We start from the raw sequence: 21,646 nt of genomic DNA on the forward strand, positions 1-21,646 counted from the left end.
GGATGGACAGCCACAGCTTCTCTGGGTAACCATAAGATGCACTTACCTATCATTAACATAATACTAATGAGATGAGTGTATTTACTTTTTGTAAATTGTAAAACAGCAAGAATGGACATTACCTTGTAAAGGACATTTTAAATTTTCCAAGTGCTCTCCTTCTGAAGCTCAGGTTGACACCAAGCATGAACTTCATGCCTGTCTCAGAGCAGGACATAAAATCTTGACTGATGGAGATTGTGCAGGTGTACAAATGCACAAAACCTCCCTGACTTAACTCTATTTTTTTTTTTTTAACAAGAGAAATATATTTTACTCAGGTTTGTTGTAAAAGAAGTGCTGAAGCACAGAGTTAACACAATAAATTGTCACCACTAACCAACCACAAGATGCTGGAACTTCATCACAAGATGCTTGTGAATTTCTGCTACTCATCTTTTCTGTGCTCAGCCCCAGCTGCTGCATTCCTGTGTCTTTGGGGATAGTTGGGAAAAACCCCCCCGGGAATACACTGTGCAGCTGCAGTTCACATCCTTCTCCAGCTTTATACTGCCTGTTAGGGTGTGTTGTGGCACAAAGCTCCACAATTGTGTACACACCCCCTGCATTTAGCACGAGTAGAAAATGAGACCCAGAAAACAGTTACTTGCTATTTATTTATATTATTTGTATTTTCTATGACAATAAGGTTCCATTACATTGTGCATTGTATTAGCACAATATAAATAGTTCTTAACTCAGCAAAACAGGAGAAAACAGAGGAATATAAAGAATATCTGTTACCTGTAACTGTATAACTGTGAGCATTCATAGTTCTGTGACTTCCTTTATAACCTTCAGAGGCCTTTTTCTATTCTGAATTACCACAACCATTTAATTTACAATTATTAGTTTGGACATGGCTGATGACTGGGGCTATTTACAGAAACAAAGTATGTTGATGGTGTGTTTTTATTTTCTGTCACCTTCCCCTTGTCATATGGATTAGGTTTGGACTGATTTGCTGAAAAATCAGTAAGAGACCAAGGGCTCAAAGGTAGACCATGGCTGTGTTTTGCTTCAAAAAGCTGTAATGCAAATTTTATGGTAATTCAGGGGGTGATTCATGAATTCTTCACTCACTGGTGGAGCTGGAACAGACCGAGCAGCTGCGTGTGGTAAAGATCCATCCTGTGCTGCATCTGCTGACAGATCAGGGGCCTGAGCCTGTGAGATTTTGGGAACAGGATGTATGTCCTGTCCTACACAAGCTCTGCATGCATTTGTGTCATATCTGGTGAGGAGCCAGGAATTACTGTGGGTTACCCTTTTCATGGAATCATAGAACAGTTTGGGTTGAAAGAGACCTCAAAGATCATCTTGTTCCAGCCCTGCTGCCGTGGGCAGGGACAGCTTCCACTATCCCAGGCTGCTCCAAGCCCCATCCAACCTGGCCTGGAACACTGGCAGGGATGGGGCAGCCACAGCTCCTGTGGGCACCCTGTGCCAGGGCCTCACCACCCTCACAGGGAAGAATTCCTGTCTAATACCAAATCCAAACCTATCCTCCTTTAGCTTAAGGCCATTCCTGCTTGTTCTGTCACTGTATGTCTTTGTGAAAAGTCCCTATCCAGCCTCTTTTTTGCATCTATACCTCCTCTTGTGAGATACTTTGGTACATCAAAGCAGTAAGAACAGAGCTTTTCACTTCTGCACATAAGCGCTAACAGATCTGTCATTAAGAACTGTAGATGAGTGATGACCAGAAATGCTGTAGTCCCTGGTGTTTTTAGTACTTGGGGATATCCACCACCCCAAAGTTGGGAGCCCGAGGTCTGAAACGTTGGCCAGAGTGGGTAAGTGTGAGAGCTGGGTTCACAGTCACAGGTGGGGAAGCAGGAGGCATGTCCAAGGGCAGCATTCCTGCAGGAACCTGGCCGGGAAAGGATGTGACCCAGGGGCCGGGGGTGGCTGCAGCTGGGCTGGCAGCCCTCGGAGAGCTGCAGAGGGGAAAGGAGTCGCCGGTGTCTCGCAGGGACAGCCACGAGGCTCTCCAGGAAATCGGGCACCGGTTTTTGTTCTCTGAGCAGCGTTTGGTCCCCGCACACCGAAGCCATGCCCGGGACGTGCGGCGGGCAGCGCTCTTTGCAGCGGGGAAAGGCCGGGCAGCCCCGGCTGCCCTGGGGGCGCGGCGAGGAGGGGAAACAACGCGCTCCGCTCCCAGAAAGAGACCTTCACCCCCGGCGGCACGCCGGGCTCTGCCCCGCGCACCCCGCGCTTGTCGCCGCAGCCTTGGGCGCCGCGGGGAGGGAGGGGAGGGGAGGGGAGGGGAAGGGAAGGGAAGGGAAGGGAAGGGAAGGGAAGGGAAGGGAAGGGAAGGGAAGGGAAGGGAAGGGAAGGGAAGGGAAGGGAAGGGAAGGGAAGGGAAGGGAAGGGAAGGCGAGAGGGAGGGAGGGCACCGGAGTGGAAGGGAAGGGAAGGGAAGGGAAGGGAAGGGAAGGGAAGGGAAGGGAAGGGAAGGGAAGGGAAGGGAAGGGAAGGGAAGGGAAGGGAAGGGAAGGGAAGGGAAGGGAAGGGAAGGGAAGGGAAGGGAAGGCGAGAGGGAGGGAGGGCACGGGGGTGGAAGGGAAGGGAAGGGAAGGGAAGGCGAGAGGGAGGGAGGGCACCGGAGGGGAAGGGAAGGGAAGGGAAGGGAAGGGAAGGGAAGGGAAGGCGGAGGGAAGGCGGAGGGAAGGCGGAGGGAGGGCACGGGGCTGGAAGGGAAGGCGGAGGGTAGGAAGGCGGAGGGAGGGAGGGCACGGGGGTGGAAGGGAAAGGAAGGGAAGGGAAGGCGAGCGGAGGGAGGGCCCGGGGCTGGAAGGGAAGGCGGAGGGAGGGCACTGGGTGGAAGGGGAGGCGGGCGGGAGGGAGGCGGGGAGGAGGCCGGCTCGGATAAAGGGGCGCGGCGCGGCGGGCGCGGAGCGGCGGCGATGGCGTGGGGCTGCGCGCTGTGCCTGGCGCTGGCGGGCGGCGCTCTCCTGGCGCTGCTGGTGCAGCTGCTGCGCTGGCTCAGGGCCGACGGGGACCTCACGCTGCTCTGGGCCGAGAGGTGGGGGAAGAAGCCAGGTAATGCCGCCCCGGCCGCGGGGCACCGCGGGGCGCGGCGCGCTCGGTGAAAGGGGGTGGCGGGGAGCGTAGGGGCGCTGGTGGCATCAGCTGTGCCGTGGGGTTGTCCATAAACATCCCCCAAAGGTGTAATTTCCCTGGATGAGGCGCGTGGTGCCCCTGGCGCTGGCAAAGCAGCTCCCAAAAAGGCACTGGGCGGCGGGTCCGCGCCCAGCGCTGGCTCCTGTGCCCGGGACTTTGTTTTGCAGTTTCTGGGCAAGTTCCCGGTCCTGCCCCGCGGAGCTGCTGAGCACAGGGCACAGTGTGGGAGGAAGGCTCGGGAAGGACGAGGGTGCCTGGCCCGTGTGGCCGGGACGAGTGGCTTTGTAGCCTTTTTTTAGCTGCTGCTGCAGTATTCTGCGGTCTCCGGGCAGATCCTGCGTTCACAGGGCTGTCCGAAGTGTTTACGGTGAAGGAAACATGAGTATTATTAATGCTGGGGCTATCAGGGTTTCCTGTTCCGTGGATTGTGCTCTGGATGTCTCCAGGGAGCAGCCCCGGCACACGATGCTCTTAGGGACTGTCACTGCATCTCTAGAAGGTGCTGCCTTGGTCACCTGGGGGACAAAAGTTCCATGAAACACTGTCAGGCACTTTCAGTTCTTGCTCGTGTTGAACTTTCTATTCTGACTGTGATTCTGCCTATTTCTGGACAAAGATCTTTAGAAATTATGGGTTTTGTTTGCTTAATAGAGGCTTTTGGTCGGAAAAGGCACAAATGTGTGAATATCCCCCCTTAGTTGAGCCTGCTGGGGTGATTTGTGGCTGCTGTGAGCTCCTGGCTGTGGGTGCTTTAGGTGGAAGTGGAGATTGGGGACAGAAGGTGGGATGAGAGACACGATAGGATATCCCATGTGGGAATTGAAATGGGCTGTTGGGTTGAGACAGGGAGAAGGGATTTCATGGAATGAAGGTGGACCAGGAATGGTGAAGGTTTGAGCTTGGGACCATGATTCCTTAGGGGATGGTGGTGCAGGTGAAGTCTGGTGTGAGGAACAGCTGGAGAGAAGAGTAGGACAAACTTGAGACCTCCTTGTCTCCTGCCCTCAGCAGAAGCTCCTTGCAAATGTGAATATTTTCTGTTCTCCATTCAATGGACTAGCCCAAGTAATAAAGCTCTAAAAAATACTGCATTTAAATCAGTGTGAACAATCTCTTATAGCTGTTTTGAGTACTCAGCCAGAAGCTTTGTATGAGCTCCATCAGAACGTTCCCTTGCTGTAACAAAACTGCAAAAAATCTTTGTGGACTTTGCAAAGAGCATGGAAAGAATCAGGGCAGAGAAGAGAGATAAATCTTGACTAATACAAACAGAACTGAAGTTTTGTCCTGAGGGATCGATGTGCAATATGCATCAACATGTAGGAGCTCTCTTGGGTAGACAAAGTATTATTTGAATATAGCCTTCAGAATGATTGAAGGCCTGGAAACCCTGTAAGTAGTCTAAAAATTCACGTGTGAAGACCAGTGCAGTGTAATTTTATGATGGGGTTGTTTTAACATGTAGTACCAGAAGAATCAGGCAAAAATTCATCAACATAAGCGGTCAGCTGTAATTTTGGCCCCCTCCCCTTTCCCCCCAGCCTCTGTGCTAGTAATTAAGTAAAATATATAACTGAAATGGTACCATTTAGCAAACCAGGTAGGAAAACAGAAGAGACATACACTAGAAAAGATGTTTCATTAAATAACTTCTCCCTTTTTCTTCTCCCCATATTGTGCATGTAGGGTGCCTAGGTAAATAATGTGTGTATCCCTTAATTTTTAATTAAAGGTGTTGTTAGAGCTATCACTCTGGCAGTCATGGTATTGTGTTATCATTTCTACAACATTATTATGGGTGTTGAAGTTTTTGGAGATGAAGGTATTTAGCAGAAAGTGGATTGATCTCCTGTGCTTTTTGTGCTATGAACTATAATTACAAAGAAAGACCATAATGTAGATAAGACTTGGTCCAATTCAGTGCTTCAATTCTATAGGGAAATTTGACTTTTGGATTTATTAATTGGCAGGTGCTGGATTACTTCCCATCCTCTGAATTTGTGTGTGGTCAGGACAGAAGGATTTTTGGGTGCTGGATGTATTTCCTTCTGCTTTGTGTTTTTCTGAGTGCATAGAAGTCACCCTAAACCCTGTGCTTTTCACAGGCAACTTAATATTGTCAAGCTAAGGAGGAGCCTTCCATGTATGAAAGCCCTGCTCTTAAATGTAGGAATAATAGTATGATTCTTTAGGGCTCTGGAGTAGATGTTCTGTTTTAAACTTCCTCACTTCTAATAATTTTCCTGAAAGAAAGGACATGGCAGCCTTGTGCTATAAGACCTATAAAATGTGGAAAAAACTCTAAGCAGAACTACAAAACTTTTTAGGTTACTTACAGAGCTAGTCAGTTCAGCCTGTCATTTGTTATGCCTTGTTGCACAGTAGTTAATGGTTAGTAATGGCATTATCTACTTTTATTTTTTAATTTGGCATAGTTAATTTTTAAACTTATTTCCAGCAACAACAGGACATTTATTCTGGAGCAAAGTTGATGGTTTGGTTCTTGTTCCGCACCAGCATTTGAAATTTCCCATTTTGTTAACTCTCAGTAGCTCAGTGCTTGGTAATCAGCTCTGGGGAATCGGTGGGAAAACTCTCCTTATCTCAGTGAATTATTCTGTTCACAGAACAAGATCCTGAATAACTGCTGAGGAGCTGCCCAAGACAGGTTGGAAACAGGGAAACTAAGTGGTAGGAGGAAGTGGATTTGTTTTCAGTAGCAAGAGGAATGAGTGTGGTAAGCAGGGTTGAAATTACTTCCATGTGTTGTTTTGTTTGTGTAGTGTTTGTCTGCTCAAGTTTTCTGCAGGGAAAAAATGTAGTAGGAGAGGCAAACTCCCATGTTTATTGTGTTTAGTTCAATAAATTTGGAATATGTTGGAATAAAACTGTAGGGAAAGGGTGTAAATAAACTTTACAGACAGCGGCCATTTGTTCTAATGATGAACACTGGATATTTCTACAACTTCAACAGCATCTCATTCCACTTCCCTAGTTCATAATCTCTCCTTTGGGAAGTGACTCCTGTTGCTGTTGTTAGTGTTTTTAGAAACAAGAAACTCCAAACAATCCCAAGCCAGAAAAGCCTGGGCTTAGGAAGGATTTTTTTGGGCTGAAATGCAGTCAGTTTAAGAAAAGACAAGTAATACTGCCAGCCCCACAAAGTCAAGCTGAGCTCTGACAGTCAGTCTTGAGTGCTCACTGCTTTTGTCTGAAGGGTGAAGGGTTTTGGTGCTGGTCTTTTTGTGGGATTTGTGTAATTTAGACTCCAAAATAGAAATTTGAAACATGGTGTAGTGTAGAGAGAAGCAGGAACTGATTACTGGAGAGAGTAGGAAGTAAAAGCAGTCTTGACCACAGTGGAAAAGGAGTAATTTTTTCTAAATTAAGGAGTATTTTTTTCTAAATTAAATTAGTGGTTAATTTTCAGTGACCTAAAATGCTACTCTGAGCCTTTTCAGAATGAAACTGGCTTTAAGTCTCAGGAACTGCATTTGGCTCTGATGTTTGAATTATGCCATGAAATCTTTCGTGGCTGGCTAGATGTTGGAATGCACAAACTTGCAAAGAGAGGGAAGAGCTCCTGTCAGCAGTGCTCTGAGTTAGATTTTCCCCAAGACTGATATTCACTATATCTGATCTTGAGGAACACAGCAACGATTCCTTCTGGAAAGTGCTCTGATATTTGTGATCTTTCACCCCTAAATCATGTTTTGGAATTAACTGAATGATTTTTTTCAGCTATCTGTGGTATTGATGATTTTGGATACATGTGTGGAAAGCTAAGGCTTTTCCCAGTGCCCAGCTGTACCACAGGGTGGGAATGATTGTAGACAAGTGGGAACAGGCATTATCAGCAGAAGAGTAAACAGAGCAAGGTGCTCTTAATTTTACTACAGGTTAAAAAACCGTGTCAGGGCAGGAACTGGGGAATCCACATGTGAATTTACACCTTGGGAACTCTGTGTACTGTGCCCTGGCCAGTGCAGGAGCTAACCTGCATCAGATGATAAACAAAGTGGATGAAAAGCCATTTGGGTTTTTGTGATTAGCTGTCTTTCTTTTCAGAGAATTTTACTCAGTCAGCAATTTCTCTAGAACATTTTTTGGGATGAAACTTTATTTGGAAAGACTTGCTTAGGCTTTTGGTTGTGTTTGCAATACAGTACCTGATTCCTGTCAATTCCAAGAATTCTCTTCCCCTTTTTCCTCTGAAACTGTTTTTGATGAAGTTAGTGGAATTGTTATGTGTGGATGGCCTGCAGAAATGTAATCAGATTTCTTCCATCAGGTAAATAACCCGTGTTTATTCAGATTAGCCTTGGAACAAAGTTCAAATGGCAACAGAACAACCACGAACAATTTCACAAATGCATGTGACTAAAAAATAAAGTCAGGATTTTGTAATACCCCCAAAATGAGCATATTTCTTAAAAACAGCACCAGATGACACCCCTGCAGTGAGTTAGATGCTTATCCTAGCATTGGCAACGTGTGAACTGCTGTCTTGATTCTTTTGATAGAACATGAGCTGCGTGGCAAGGTTGTCTGGGTGACAGGAGCCTCAAGTGGCATCGGAGAAGAATTGGCTTACCAGCTGGCAAAGCTGGGAGCCTTGCTTGCCATCTCTGCCAGAAGGGAGGATGAGCTGCAGAGAGTGAAAAAGAAATGCCTTCGTAAGTACAACTTAGCATTTCATGCAAGCAGTTCCACCCTGGCTGGGCTGGAATTGCCACAGGAACACTAACCCACCTATCATCAGAATAAATTTTACTATGAAAGTCAACTTTATACACAGCTGTGTATTCTTTTTGTGAGTGAGAAGCCTTTGTACAGACATGCATTTCAACTTCCTCCTTAAGCCACTGGTACCTAAAAATCTCCATGTCATCAGTTGCAAGTGCTCTTGTAAGATACTAGATTAAGAAATGGAATAAATACTGTGGGGAATGGAGGAAACAATCCCGGGGGTATTACTCTGTAAAGAACCAAACCACGTAGATGCTTGCTGCTAAGAAATATTTTTTCTTCAGGTTTGTGCACATTACAGGCTTCGAGAAAACTGACTTTGCTCTTTGGAAAATGAAAAAGTTGTACTAGGAATGTGGAAGAAGGGGAATCTCCTGTAATCAAGAGGAAAAAATGTGAAGCAGAATTTTAAACTATTCCAGTTAGCTCTCATATGCCTGATGACTCAGTGGTCTGGCTTCATTCCTCCTGTTTCTCTTTTTCCCTCCTGTTTTCTGGCTTGGCAGCAAGAGAAGAGGCAGTTAATTCACACTGATAGATAGAGAGTTTGAACATGGTTAACAGTATGCATTTTTTCAGACTATTTATCCTCTGTAGCTCAGGATGGAGTATTTTATGTGGAATGTGTTATCACACCGAGAGTTCAGTCTTAGTAATGTTGACAGAATGTCCACAGTCTACTTGGAATGTGTGTTAGAGAATAATCAGAAGTTTTTCTTGGATTAGCACCTAGACATGTCTAGAAAGCTGGAAGTTCCAGCAGCCTACTCAGAAAAGCTTTCAAGGAACTTTCAAAAATGCACAACTCCTTTTATCCTGGTTTTATTTTCTGAGGACTCCAAAAAGCAGTCACCTAAAGAGTCTGATATTTAAAAAGAGGCAGAGGACAGGTTGGTGAAGTGGCAATTGTGACAAAATCCCAGTGCTGTGTGATGCAATGGTCTGCAGAAGTCTGCAACACCATTTGCGTCCATGGCTGTTTGTTGTGATTGCAAAATTGATAACACAAGACAGGCTGGCAGCAGCTGCAGTCCTGGAGAGGCATTTTCAGGAAATATGTGTAAGATGTGCTAAGGAATATTCAGAAATATTATTTCAAGTAATGTGCACCAAAAGCATTAATTTATCTGAGATGATTTCTGTCTCTGCCAACTTTCAGTGGCCCTGTGAAGGTCTGAGCTTCCAAGGATGCCATACACATCCTTGGTAGTCTTATGTAGCCCTGTGCTTTGCAAATATTTGCTGCTGAACTTTGCTTTAACTGAAGGTCTGATTAGTAGGAATATTGGAAACTTTTCAGTGACACAGAAACATAACCAGGGCAGGCAGTGACAGGACAAGGGGGAATGGCTTTAAACTGACAGAAACCAGGTTTGGATTAGATATTTGGAAGAATTTATTGCTTTTGAGGCTGGTGAGGCTCTGGGACAGATTCCCCAGAGTAGCTGTGGCTGTCCCATCCCTGGAAGCATCCAAGGCCAGGATGGATGAGGCTTTGAGCAAGCTGGTCTAGTGGAAGGTGTCCCTCTCCATGGCAGGGGTTTAGAATGAGGTGACAATTACAGCCCTTCCAATCTAAACTATTCTATGGTAGTTCATGTTTTCTACAGCCAGTTTCTAAGTAGGGGAAGGTAGTAATTGGACCCACTTCCACTCTTTTCCTTTGCTTCTCAAGGCTGTGTAAATCCAGCTTCCACCCCTTTTCTTGACTGTTATGTGTGCCAGCCTCCCCAGCCAGCTTAGCAGCCCTAGGCTTCACTATCTCCAGTTTATCAGTATTTATTTTGAGCTAGGGGGTCCAAAATTGGATATAGTGCTCTAGGTGCAGTCTTAGAATGCTGTGTAGAAGCTCTTAAAAATCACTTTCCCTCAGTGTGCTTTCATTAGTGCAGCCCGTTAGCATTTGTCATTGCCAGAGCCAGCTGCTGGCTTGCATTCAGCTTGCTGCTGTCCTTCCATCAGGACCCAGGTCCTGTTTGGAGATCTGACCCTCTGGATGTTGGCCTGCAGAGCAATATCCTGTCCCAGGTGTGAAAAATCTGCATTTCAATTTATTGAATTAATGTGGTTTGTCAGACTATTCTTTGAACTCGTTAAGATGCCTCTGCATGGCAGTCCAGCCCTGCAGCAGGACTGCTCCTCTGAACTTGATGTTAACTCAAAATTTTATGAAAATCTGTGTTTTTTTCCCCCATCATCTGGGTCATTAGCAAAGATATTCAAACATATTGATCATGGAGGGATGCCACAGCTGATCACAAAAAGCAATTGAGTTGGTCAGGCAGTATATGGCCATGCTAAATCCATGGTGGCTTTCTCCACACACCTTCTTGTCCTCCACTTGGAAATTGCTTTCAGGAGGAATTGCCACATAATTTTCCCAAAGACTGAGGTTAGGCTTTGTGACATTTGTTTTCTTGCTGTCTCTGGGGAGCTACTCAGAAGAAAATTCCAAAAAGGAGTGACATTGGTCAGCTCTTGTAAATCACAGATGCAGATTTTGCCCTGCTTGTAGGTGCATTTCGTCCTTAATTTATCTGACTGGTAGTGTTTCCTTCCCCAGAGTGTAGCCTCAGGAGTGTGGGAGACCTGAGAGGAGATCTTGCCAGAGAAGACTGGGGCAAAGAAGGCATTAAGTACCTCAGGTTTTTCTGTGCATTTCATCATTTCTTCCTCACCATCCCTGTCCAGCAGTGAGCTCACTCTGTCTTTGGCCTCCCTTTTGTTGCTGCTGGACTTGTGGAGCTTTTGCTGCCTTTCACATTCCTCAATTCCAGTGGAAATTTCAGTTTCCACTCCACCTGGACATTGATCTTCCTGATTCCATCCCTGCATGCTTGTCCATGTGCTCCCTGGGGGGCCTGTGCCTGCTTCCACCTGCACGTTTTCTCTTGGCAGCTGAGTTCAGGACTGTCCTGTAGGGTTTGGGGTAGCACGGGGTGGATGAAGTCTGAGCAGCAATGTGAAACATCAGTGTGAATTTGGCTGATTTATGGGGCATGATTGGAGCTCATGTGCTGCAACATGCCTGCTGTAGAGGTTGCACACAGCAGCAACTGAGCTGTGTCAGAAACAAGCACATATATCTTGTTCAGAATTTAGTGACACCACCCTGTGGTACAGGTTTGTGCATCTACACTGCTTAAAAGCTGAGGGAGAGAAAGAGAGAGAGAGAGTGAGAGGTAATCTCTGTTGAGTCATGCACATGCCAACTCAACACTTCACTACACTTGGGCAGGAGGGAGAGAAAACAACTTGTATAACTCACTCAGCTCCTGCAAGAGGCTTCTCTATTTCCCCCAGCCACTCTTTCTTTTCTCAGAAATGTTGGAGGCTGTTTTCTCTCAAAAACCCTAATAAGAAAAATGTAAAGTTGGGGGGGTTGGCAAAGGTCAAATATGATTTAATTATGGATAGGCCAAATGAGTGACAGGCAATCTCTAAGTTCAAAAATTATACACTAATTGAGGTTGAAATAGACCCCAGGAGGTCATGTTGATCAGCCTCTGCTGAAAGCTCAACCTCTGTTGAAGGGCATTTATACAAGGGAGAAATAAAAGAAGAGGAAATGCAGAAGAGCTGGAAAATACTACTCTTGAGCTATGGTGTTTATCATGTCATGAGAAACTGCTGCCTGGGATTAACATGTATTGAAAAGATTTGTTGATCTGAAACCCAAGCAATGAACTTTAAACTAAGGTCTCCTACTTGGGACCTAGTGTTTTTTCTGTATATTATAATTGTTCCCTTAAAAACCTCACTTAGGTAGCAGGCAAAAGGGGCAGTGGATTATTAGGGTTTATTGGTAAAAGCAATGAGGAGCACCATTCTGGCAGTGCATAAATTGGGACCTATATGTGCCTTCTGCACCAGGCACAGTGCTGGTCATCAGCCAGAAAAACAATGGGATAGTGAATGGGAGAAGGAGTTTAGAAAAGGGGAACATGACTGCTTGGATTTTGTAAAAGCTGTCTGAGGAGTGCCTGAAGTAAGGACCCCTCACCCTAGAAAAGAACAAAGGAAGCTGCTGGAGATGCACACTTTGAATGTGGAAATCCTGGATGAGGTTTCTGCTTTAAAATTTCCTCATGTCAGACATCTCTTACATCCTCTAAAAGAGCACTTCCTTCCTTACCAGCAGCCTGTGTCTCTTGCTCTGCTCTTTCCTTTCTCCCCCGTGTAGTTTCAGGGCTGGGCTGACCCTGTGGTCTTGTTAACCCATGGCAGAGACATCCACACCCCAACAGGTCCACGAGGCAGAGGTGTGTGTCCCTGAGAGGGCAGCTTAAACTACATTTTACTGCTGTATTTCTGGAAGAAATGGAGGAGAAAATGCGTTTAGAGGGGTTGGAGGGAGAAATAATATTAACATTAAACCAGACTGTTTGGTTTATTATTTGTTTATTTAACCAGTGGCTTAAATAGCAATGACCTTTGAACAGAGGCAACTTGTGGGTTTAAGTAACCTCTTTATTTCTGTATCACTGTTAAGACAAAGTTCAAATTGCTCTATATTTGCAAGAAGTAGTAATTAAAAAGTTTAGAGCTCTCTGAAGAGGGCAGCTGCTTAAGGGGGAGCAACCAAACCTAGATGTGGCTAGTAATTGATTCAGGGAAAACACAGCACTAACTAATAGTAATCATGTAAAAATTCTTGTTAGATGTAGTTTAAAAAGAGCTTGAAATGATTAAGATTTTGTTATTGTGAGTCATCTGCCCCAAAACCCCAGGGTAACAAATCACTGCTCAAGAAATGCCTTCTATGGAAAAGGTCAGTTGTTCTGAAGAGACAGTGGGGGAAAAACGTGACAAAAAGGCTGGAACTTGATGGCAGCTGAGTTTTATTTCAGGCCATGGATATGTTAAAAGTTATCAGTTAAAAAAAAGTCTTTTACCTCCTCCCAAAAAACCCCAATAATTCAGCTTCTATAGACTTTGCCTCACAGCTGCTCAGGTTATGTATGTTGTGTTTTGGGTGTGAATTGTACAAGTCCTGTTGTCAGGAATAAACATGCTTGACATGTTGACATCCAAGCAAAGTCTCAGGGCTCCCAATGTGCTTCTGAATCCCTCAGTGAAAAGTTTCAGCTGGATTTTACTCCTAACTATTGCAATTTATTTAGAGAAGTGAAACTTCTGTATTGTGCTACAAAGCCTGTTTAATATAGCCAGGCTTTTCACATACAAAAACAGCAAGAAAAACACTTGGTAGGAACAGATTAAAAATAAATTCTGTGTGGGGGTCAAAATGAAAACAAAGCAAGCATTTTATTTCCAACTTGATGTTATGTTTTCTTGATGTCTTCTTTGTGAAAATGTGGTGTTTAAAAGAATGTTATGTTTCCCACAGTTCTGACATTGGGAATCTTATCAGCTCCCATTCCCTTTATGGTTGTTTTTTAGAGATTAGCAGCCTGAGTGACAATGACATCCTTGTTCTGCGTCTGGACTTGACTGACAGATCCTCTCATGAAACTGCAACCAACAGTGTGCTCAAGCACTTTGGCAAGGTAAGATGTACTTCTGGGGTTAAAATTTTATTTCTTTGTCTCCTAGACGTGCATTTATGCTCATATTTCACTTTTATTTTACTGTATGATAAATCCAGCATTGTCGACACCTTTCTTCAGCTTTAGTATTAAACTTGCCAAAAAGTACCTGCATTTTTATCCCTTCTGTTGCTTTCTACTGGTTTTCAGCAGCAAACAAATAACCACTGGTCTTTCCCAAGGACTAAACTCTCACTGAATTACCTGAAGAAGCACAAATATTAAAGGAATTTGTGTTTATATTAATTTATCTTCTTATCTTTCTGGAGATTGATATTCTGGTCAACAATGGTGGGCGCTCACAACGCTCCTTGTTCGTGGACACCAACCTGGATGTCTACAATGCCATCATTGAGCTCAACTACCTGGGCACCATCTCACTGACAAAGTATGTCCTGAACCACATGGTCCAGAGGAAGAAAGGAAAGATTGTCACTGTGAGCAGTGTGATGGGCATCATGGGAGCTCCTCTTGCCACCGGCTACTGTGCCAGCAAGCACGCTCTGCAGGTGAGTTACAGGCTGGAAGTTAATTAATTAAGTTAATTAAGAGGACCAGTACCAGTGCTGTAGCAGAGGGCTTCATTCTCTGCAGAAAACACGAGTCACCTGAAATTTCACATGGCATATGCAACATCCTCAGGTATTGAAAGTTCTTTAGAATTAATTTGCTCTGAAATGTGAAATAGCTCCCACTGTAGACATTTTTTTCCTCACTGGAATGCAAGTGCCAGCTTATTTGGTTCTAGCCACTACATGGTTAAATTCCAGTGTTAAACACAAAACCTTGGCCTCTGGCCTTCAGATGAGGGAATACCTCTATGAGAGCATTATTCTGTTGCATATAGAGCCCTAATGTTCTCAATTCATTTAGGGAGAAAGAGTCACTGGTGAGAGTTTTACAACTTCAGGAGATCTTTAGGACAGTGAAATGAGACCATTGAGTGGTAAGGCAGAGTGCTCAGAAAAATGAGAATTCCTGGGAACAGCTGAATGACTCTTCCCAAGAGTTCTGGATCTTTCTGTGGTGTGAAGAACTGGCAGCTCACAGTGCCATAGGAAGTTATCTTCTGCCTAACATTTAATACTCTACTTTGCCTGGAAAAAGTTTTTGAAAGCAGTGTCACTTGAATAGAAAAACATAAAAGAGGAGTTCAGAAAAGTTTCTGCCTGTAGCATTGGGGAATCTCTTGTTTAACCAGTAAATTTGTTTGGGCATATTTGCTTTTCACCACTGTTTGGCCTTCTGCTAGTGTACATTTTGATCTCAGTAAAACAAACTTCAGCTGCGCTCAGTGATGGTTTAAAAACTGGCTTCTTCTTACTCCCTGCTGCATTTCAGCCCGTGAACAGAATAAACAACTTCTTAAGACATGGGATTAAGAACCTTTTGGATAATTTGACCAGCAACAACAAAAATTTGACAAGTGGCTGACACTGCAAAGCCTCTTGCAAAGATGAAAATGTAGAATATGGTGACAGATCTCTGCTAAAAAAAAAAAATTCAGTTTGTGATGGGGAGAGATCTGCTGCTTTTCACTGGAGTGGCAATGCTGGATTGTCCATTACAGGCCAGCTTTTGGGTTAAGCCTGGTAGATTAAAATTAGAGGAATGCAATGAGCAGAAGCCTGACTTCCCTTCATGCTCCTTCATTTATTAAATGTTCTTTCGGTTGAATTATCTTTGGGTGTGGTGCAGCTGGGCTAAGCATGGCTAATTAATTGCAGAGCACAATGAATTCACATGTTGCTTTAAAAATACTTGGAATTGTCAATCTCATGTTAAGATTGAGAGCACAGACAAAGTTTGAAAAAAATAAGTTTACTAAAATGAAGTAAAATAAGCGGACTGAGCTGCTTCTATCTTTATTAGCTTCTACCTCTGCTCAATAACCAGGCCAGACTCCAAACCTCCTTCTTTGTTTCTTTCACAGTAAGTCTAGAAACACTAATTGCAGGTGTTGAAACAGGACTTGCAATATTGATTTTGGAAATACTCTCCCTGAGAGTCACTGATCAGTCTGGAGTTAGAGCTAGATGAGGGCATGAAGCCCCCAAAAACTAGAAAAAACTTTTTTGAAATAACAAACTTTACCAGTGCAGTTCAGATAAAGGAATACCATAGGAATGGCAGCCCTCCTTAGCCCTGTAGCCCATTTCTGATGGTGACCAAAAAGAACTAGAGACTGGAAGAGGGGAGGGGAAAGATAAGGCAAAGCAAAAAGTGGTGCTTTTCCTGTTCAAGTTTCCCAGCATGTATCCACCTGTCCTGTATTCTAAGATTTTCTTGAATGTTGTGTTTTGGCCACCAGTTATGAAATATGTGAGCCCATCTGACATGGATTCGTCTGTTGTGGTTTTTGGCTTGCTTTGGTATTTTTTTTTTTTTTTTTAATTCATGGCTTGGAGTCTATCACAACTGACACACTTAATACTGCAAACTTAATTACACCCCCTTTTAAAAAAGTCCTTCCTTTTGCTTGGTTTTTTTTTAGTTTTTTTTTTAGTTTTAGTTTTTGTTTTGTTTTGTTTTTTGTTTGTTTCTTTGGGTGTATTTTTGGGTTTTTAAAGATTCCTTTAAATGGCAGTTGTAGGAGGAAGGAAGGAATTCTGCCTGGAATTAGAATCTGTTCTTGGAACAATCATGCTTTGATTCATGCCAACTGGAATTCTTCACAACAATGTTCTACTGATGAAATTACCCTTTATTTCAGTGCTGGGAGTGCTGTAAGAGCATGAGTCAAGCCCACAAGAGTCTGCATCTGCCTGGTGCAGTTTCCCTCCTGGAGGGATGATGGTCATGGAGATCATGTGCATTCACCAGGCTGTAATTCATCTATTTGGTGGCATGGATCAGGAATGGTGGCCTTCAAAATGTTCCTTCATCAGGAACTTGTTTAAGAAGCACATGGACTGAGCAGCAACAGCTCCTCTCTTTGTTCACTGTTTGGTTTTTAGTCTAATTTCTTCAGTCTGGGCTTGGTGGAAATTGTCAGGTTATTCCTTTTGCATTGGAGTTCCTTTACTGTTCCCAAATCTGGGTCTGTCCCTGCCTGAAGTTCAATAAGAGATAGCACTTGTTTTTCTTGCTGAGGAATTTAAAGCTTCTCTTCTGGGGGGAAGCAGAGGAATTTCATGCCTGCTATCTTTGAATATCAAGGAAAAGTGCTGGAATTAGAAAACATGTGCATACTTGTACCCAGAGCCTCCAGAGGGGACTGGTCTGTGTAAGATTCTGGTTTTCAAGAGGCTCTTGGCAGTGTGCATCAGCCAGGATTTAGGGTGAGTGAGTGTCCTGGCCCTCCTGTGTTGCTGGTGAAGGCTGTGCCACTTCTCTGGTGTAAAACCTTGGAGCTGCAACATGAGGGGAGGATGTGGGACAGCAGGATGGCTGCAGAGCAGGAACAGGAGCTCTGGCTACTTGCATTTTGTGTTTACAGGCTGTGCAGCCTTTAAAGGAATCAGCCTGGCTTTGACAGTGCCCTGGAGCTGCCTGCTGCTGCTGTGTGCCTTTGTGTGGCTGCTCAGGTGCCCAGTTTTAGGTACAGCTTGGATCCCAGGAGCCTCCCAGCGTCTGAGTAGGTGTAGGAGCTTTGTTAAAAGTGACTGAGCCATGCTCTGGCTTCCCTTCCATCACAGCATTCCCAGACACATGCCCTCCCACCTCCCTGACTCCTGGAAGTGTGTTCCCTTCAGGCAAAACGGGAGCCAGTTCTGTTCCTCACCTCCAATGGACAGGGAGTGGTGGCCAAGTGGGGGTTTATGTGCCTTTTAAAGTGTGATTTTATTTGCCTTTTTAGGTGTGATTTTATCCTCAGCTGGACTGAGTCACCACCTTTGTGACAGCACTGCACAACTTGGGGGTTTGGGGCTTTTCTGAAAGGAGTGGGCTCAGGACCCCTCAGGGGAGGAAGGGGATGAGGAAGGTGCAGGCTGGGATGTAGCATTAGCCTGGAGTGCTGGATAAAACACAGCTTGTGCACACGAGGCTGGAGGAGCCAGGGGAGAGCCTGGCTTTTTAAACCAAAACTGCTGGGTGTCAGGAGCAGATTCCCATCTGTCCAGGAGAAGATTTCTGGGCACATGAGTGTCCAGTGTCAGAACTTAGTCCTCTCCAGGCTTTGCTCACATGCTGTGAAGATCCAGCCCCAGATGTGGGGCCTGCAGGTATTCACAACTTTAAATTCCTGCTCAGTGTTTTTAGGGAACTGAACTGCAAAGCCTGTATGGAATACAGAAGTTAGAATTAGCCACGAGCAACAGGGAAATTGGAACTCCTGTTCTTGGTCAGAGTGTGCTGCTCCTTTCTGAGCTTCAGTGGCTTGTCCCAGCTGCTGGTTCTGTGTCACCACAGGCCCTTACCTAAACCAGACTGGTTTTAGCCTGTGTTGCTGCTCAGGGAAGAGCTCTGGGCCAGCCATCCCTCCTCCCAAGCTGGATGGGAGTAAAGTGATAAAATTTTACTACAGTGGGAGAAGTTTATCAGCCTGTGCTCACTCTGTGTCTCTATTGTGACACAAAATTACGTGTTGAAATAGATACAGAGGGCTGTTGGTAGCCAGGTCAAAGATAAGGCATGATGGGGTGTTGGCTAAATCATCCTCCAGAGTGTTTGACCAGCAGCTTTGGTGGAATGCACTCTTCTGAATTGTCCACATTTCCCGTGAATAGTTGCTGTCTAAATGTGAATTTAGAAAGAAAACCTTGTATCCTTGTAGCTTAAAGAAAATAAGTACTCGCAATTTTTGTAATTTTGGTTTAATTTGGATGCACTGGTAGCATATTCCCAAATTGAAATAAGATTTGTATCAATGTAGCTGACAATGTAAAACTCTGTAGCAAAGTCAGAGCTGCAAATTAACCTCCTGAAGTGTCAGGGTGCATTTTTTACTCTGCTGAAAATTGTCCTCCTTTCCTTGTGTAAGCCAGTGCCACTGACTTCATAGAAACTGTGTAAACTTTCTATGGTAAACACAAACAGCAATTGACCTGCAAAAGGTAATTTCCATGATATTGCAATACTTAGGATTAGTGGCATTTCCACTGCCAAACAGTAAGACTTGTCCTCAGTACAGAATCTGGCTGTAGTTTAGAGAAATTACTGTGTATTTGGTCAGATGAGGATGGATTCCTCACTGGTTTATATATCAATGTCTGTGACTGCAGATAAAATGCTAAATTAGCCATTGATTGTGAGAAGTCAAAGAAAATAGAAGGGATTGCTTGTAGTGGAATCTTCACAGTATAAATTTGTATGAAAAGATGTCATCAGCTAAACCTTGCAAAAAACACAGGAAAGGAAGATTTCACTATATATTTGTCTTCTAGGGTTTCTTTAATTCTCTGCGGACTGAGCTGACTGACTACCCTGAGATAAGCATTATCCAAATCTGCCCAGGGCCTGTACAGTCCCAGATCATCCAAAATGTCTTTACTGAGAATCTTGCAAAGGTAAGGACTCAGTTCTGCTGTGACAAACCAAACTTCTGCTGTGTGGCCAGTAATCCTTTTGTGGAGTACTTTTGTCTTGTTTTGTCCTCTCTGCAAACACTAACCTCTTCTTACCAAGAAATGTTTTGAGTGGTGCAGAACTGTGTATACTCTTGTCATCTGTGGTGGTATCAAATGAAAATTGAGTTTGGTAATTGCTATTCCTCTTCCTTCCAACACAAACAACCCAACCTAGTAAAATGTACTGTACAGCCACTGTGCTGCAGTTTTGGGGGAGAAAGCCAGGATTTTCTGGACAAAGCTCTGTATGGGGAGTGCTGTCCTTGCTGCACAGGTAAGGTTTTGTTTGCCCTGGTCACGCTGTGCCCTGGTGGGTGACGCTGCTGCTGGCACAGCCCCGGCTCAGCTGACACGAGCTGTGCATTCCTTTCCTGTTAGGGATTGTTCCAGGAGGAAAAGCAAAACCTTCCAACTGCACAATGGCTTTTAGTAAAGGCTGTCTGACAAAGCAGCTGGCAAAATCGCTACTGTGATACATCAAACTGTAATCTGCCCTAAATTCAATCGATTTGAAGCTCAGGATGACCGACCAGCGAGGGGGGAGGGGATTTCTCATTGTTGAATCGAGTTCTGGAACGATTTTTGTGTTGCAAAATGTTGCGTGAAAGAAGACATACTTTTTGAACAATGGTGAAAGTTGCAAAACACATTCCTCAGATTTCAGTGTGGCAGAAGACCAGGGAGGAGGAGCAAATCTAGGCCAGAACTGCTTCTGCCCTGTGATACAGAAGGACAGATTGCTAGAGTGGCCTGTTATTGCTGGAGTGAATTGTGCACGAGTTCACGGGGCTGTGGTTTATGTTCACTAAATGACCTCAGGCTGATGTCCCTGCTCCAAAGCAGCTGGCTGTTCTCTCTTGGTTGAGATGGAGAGAAGTGGCAGGAATATTTAAGTTTATGGGGAATGTGACCTCACCTACTCACTTGGCTACTTGAGTAACTTGTAATGTAGAATGTGGCAGGCACAGCTGGGAACTGGGGAGTTCCCATTCCTCAGAGCTGCAGATGGGGAATCTTGTTCAACAATCCCCATCAAGTGCTAAGCCTTGCTGAAGCAGGACAGAGCTTGGAGATCCATTTTTTTAAACCTTTGATCCATCAATAGAGGCATTAATTAAAAGGGTTAAAATTTGAGCCAAAGGAAGGTGGAAAGGTTCCCACACTGAAAATCAGAGCACAGTGAAGGATGGTTCCCTTGCCCTAGTCTCTGGGTAAGTTCTTGTGGGGAAACTGGGAGGAGTGTGTCTGTCACAGAGAGCGTGGCCCTTTTCCTCTGTCACTTGCAGGGATGGAGTTCTCACCCCTCCCTGTTCTGTCCCCACCTCAGTCCATCGAGAACAGTGGGGACCAGTCCCACAAGATGCCCACGGATCGCTGTGCCCGCCTCACCCTGGTGAGCGTGGCCAACGACGTGAAGGAGGCCTGGATCAGCGACCACCCCTACCTGGCCGTGTGCTACCTGTGGCAGTACGCGCCCACCTGGGCCTGGTGGCTCATGAACAGGATGGGCAAGAGGAGGATACAGAACTTCAAGAGTGGAATTGTGAGTGTGCAGCGTGTCCCCCTCTCCCCTTGTTTGTTTGTTGCACTCTGCTGCTGTTCTTTTCTGCTGTGGGAATGTTGGGATTGCATTGCTCCTCAGTCACACTGATGTGCAGGGCAGTGTTTCATTCCTGTAGTCATCCCTGGTAGATGCTACTGATTCTTTTGGTGCAAAAAACCCTCCCATCTTCAAGTGTTGCAGGGACAGGAAATACAAAAGTAAGGGTGGCACATGCAACTTAAAATTTTGTGCTTTCTCACTCTAACTGCCCATGGTACATGCTACTTTGAAGTAAGTCTTTCACTCACAGTGTTTTTAACACAGGGTGGGGAAATACTGATTTAATGTCCTCTCTCTCCAGGATGCTGATGCCTCTTATTCAAGAAAGAAGAAATAAGGGAAAGTGTGTAAGAAATCCTGCTGTACTTGTGCTAAGGCTGAGAAACTTTTCATATTGGGTGACTGCAAACAACAGCTTTTTTTGGTTTTGTTATGTCTTTGTCATTCTGTAAATTGACAGATCTACAGAGCTGATTACATACTCGACTAAATAAAAATTCCTTTCTAAACACACCTGTTTCATGCCAAACTCCCACAGGCTGAATTTTTAAGCTTACAAGGACTGAAACACATGAGAGGCTGGGCTGTTGCTCTGACATGGGCAAATAGCTGGTGAGCAGCCTAAAATTATAGAACCCAGGATGCTGTTTCCCTCACTTTCATTCTTAAATCATGATGATTAACAAAACCCCACAAGAAGATGGGTATGGTATAGGTGTAAGGGTGTCTGGTCTGTGCTTGGGATGTGTTCCTTGAGCAAAATGTGTGTTCAGGGCTAAATCCCTCAATTTCTGACACAAGATCAGGACTTACTCTCCAGCCCCTTTCTCAGCTCTGCTGCCTTTACACTGCCCTGTGTGTGATCAACATCACAATCTAAAGCAAGGAGGTGTTGGGAAGAATTAAGGCTCTGCACACACCTGGTTAGAAAAGAGAGCACTTCAGGGTTTTCATGGGATAACAATGGGTCCCAAGCTCAGTCCCATTGCTGAGAGCAGGATGCCATCAGTAATCACAACAGCAGCCTGTGAACACAGACAAGGCCAGGGTTGAAGGTGCTCCAATTCCTG

At 44.8% G+C, this 21,646-nt stretch overlaps 1 protein-coding gene across 1 annotated transcript; it reads left to right on the top strand.

Moving 5' to 3' along the window:
* Positions 1-2,939: 2,939 nt before the first annotated feature.
* On the top strand, positions 2,940-21,089 carry DHRS7 (dehydrogenase/reductase 7). The gene is made up of 7 exons (XM_021554524.3): positions 2,940-3,084; positions 7,689-7,841; positions 13,318-13,424; positions 13,733-13,972; positions 18,791-18,913; positions 20,301-20,516; positions 20,878-21,089. Exons 1-7 carry the CDS (start codon positions 2,949-2,951, stop codon positions 20,911-20,913), a joined length of 1,011 nt encoding a protein of 336 aa, XP_021410199.1. The 5' UTR covers positions 2,940-2,948; the 3' UTR covers positions 20,914-21,089.
* The last annotated feature ends 557 nt before the right edge of the window (positions 21,090-21,646 follow it).

This window comes from Lonchura striata, chromosome 5 (genome assembly GCF_050655825.1).
Source record: "Lonchura striata isolate lonStrDom1 chromosome 5, ASM5065582v1, whole genome shotgun sequence".
NCBI classification, from domain to species: Eukaryota; Metazoa; Chordata; class Aves; order Passeriformes; family Estrildidae; genus Lonchura; species Lonchura striata.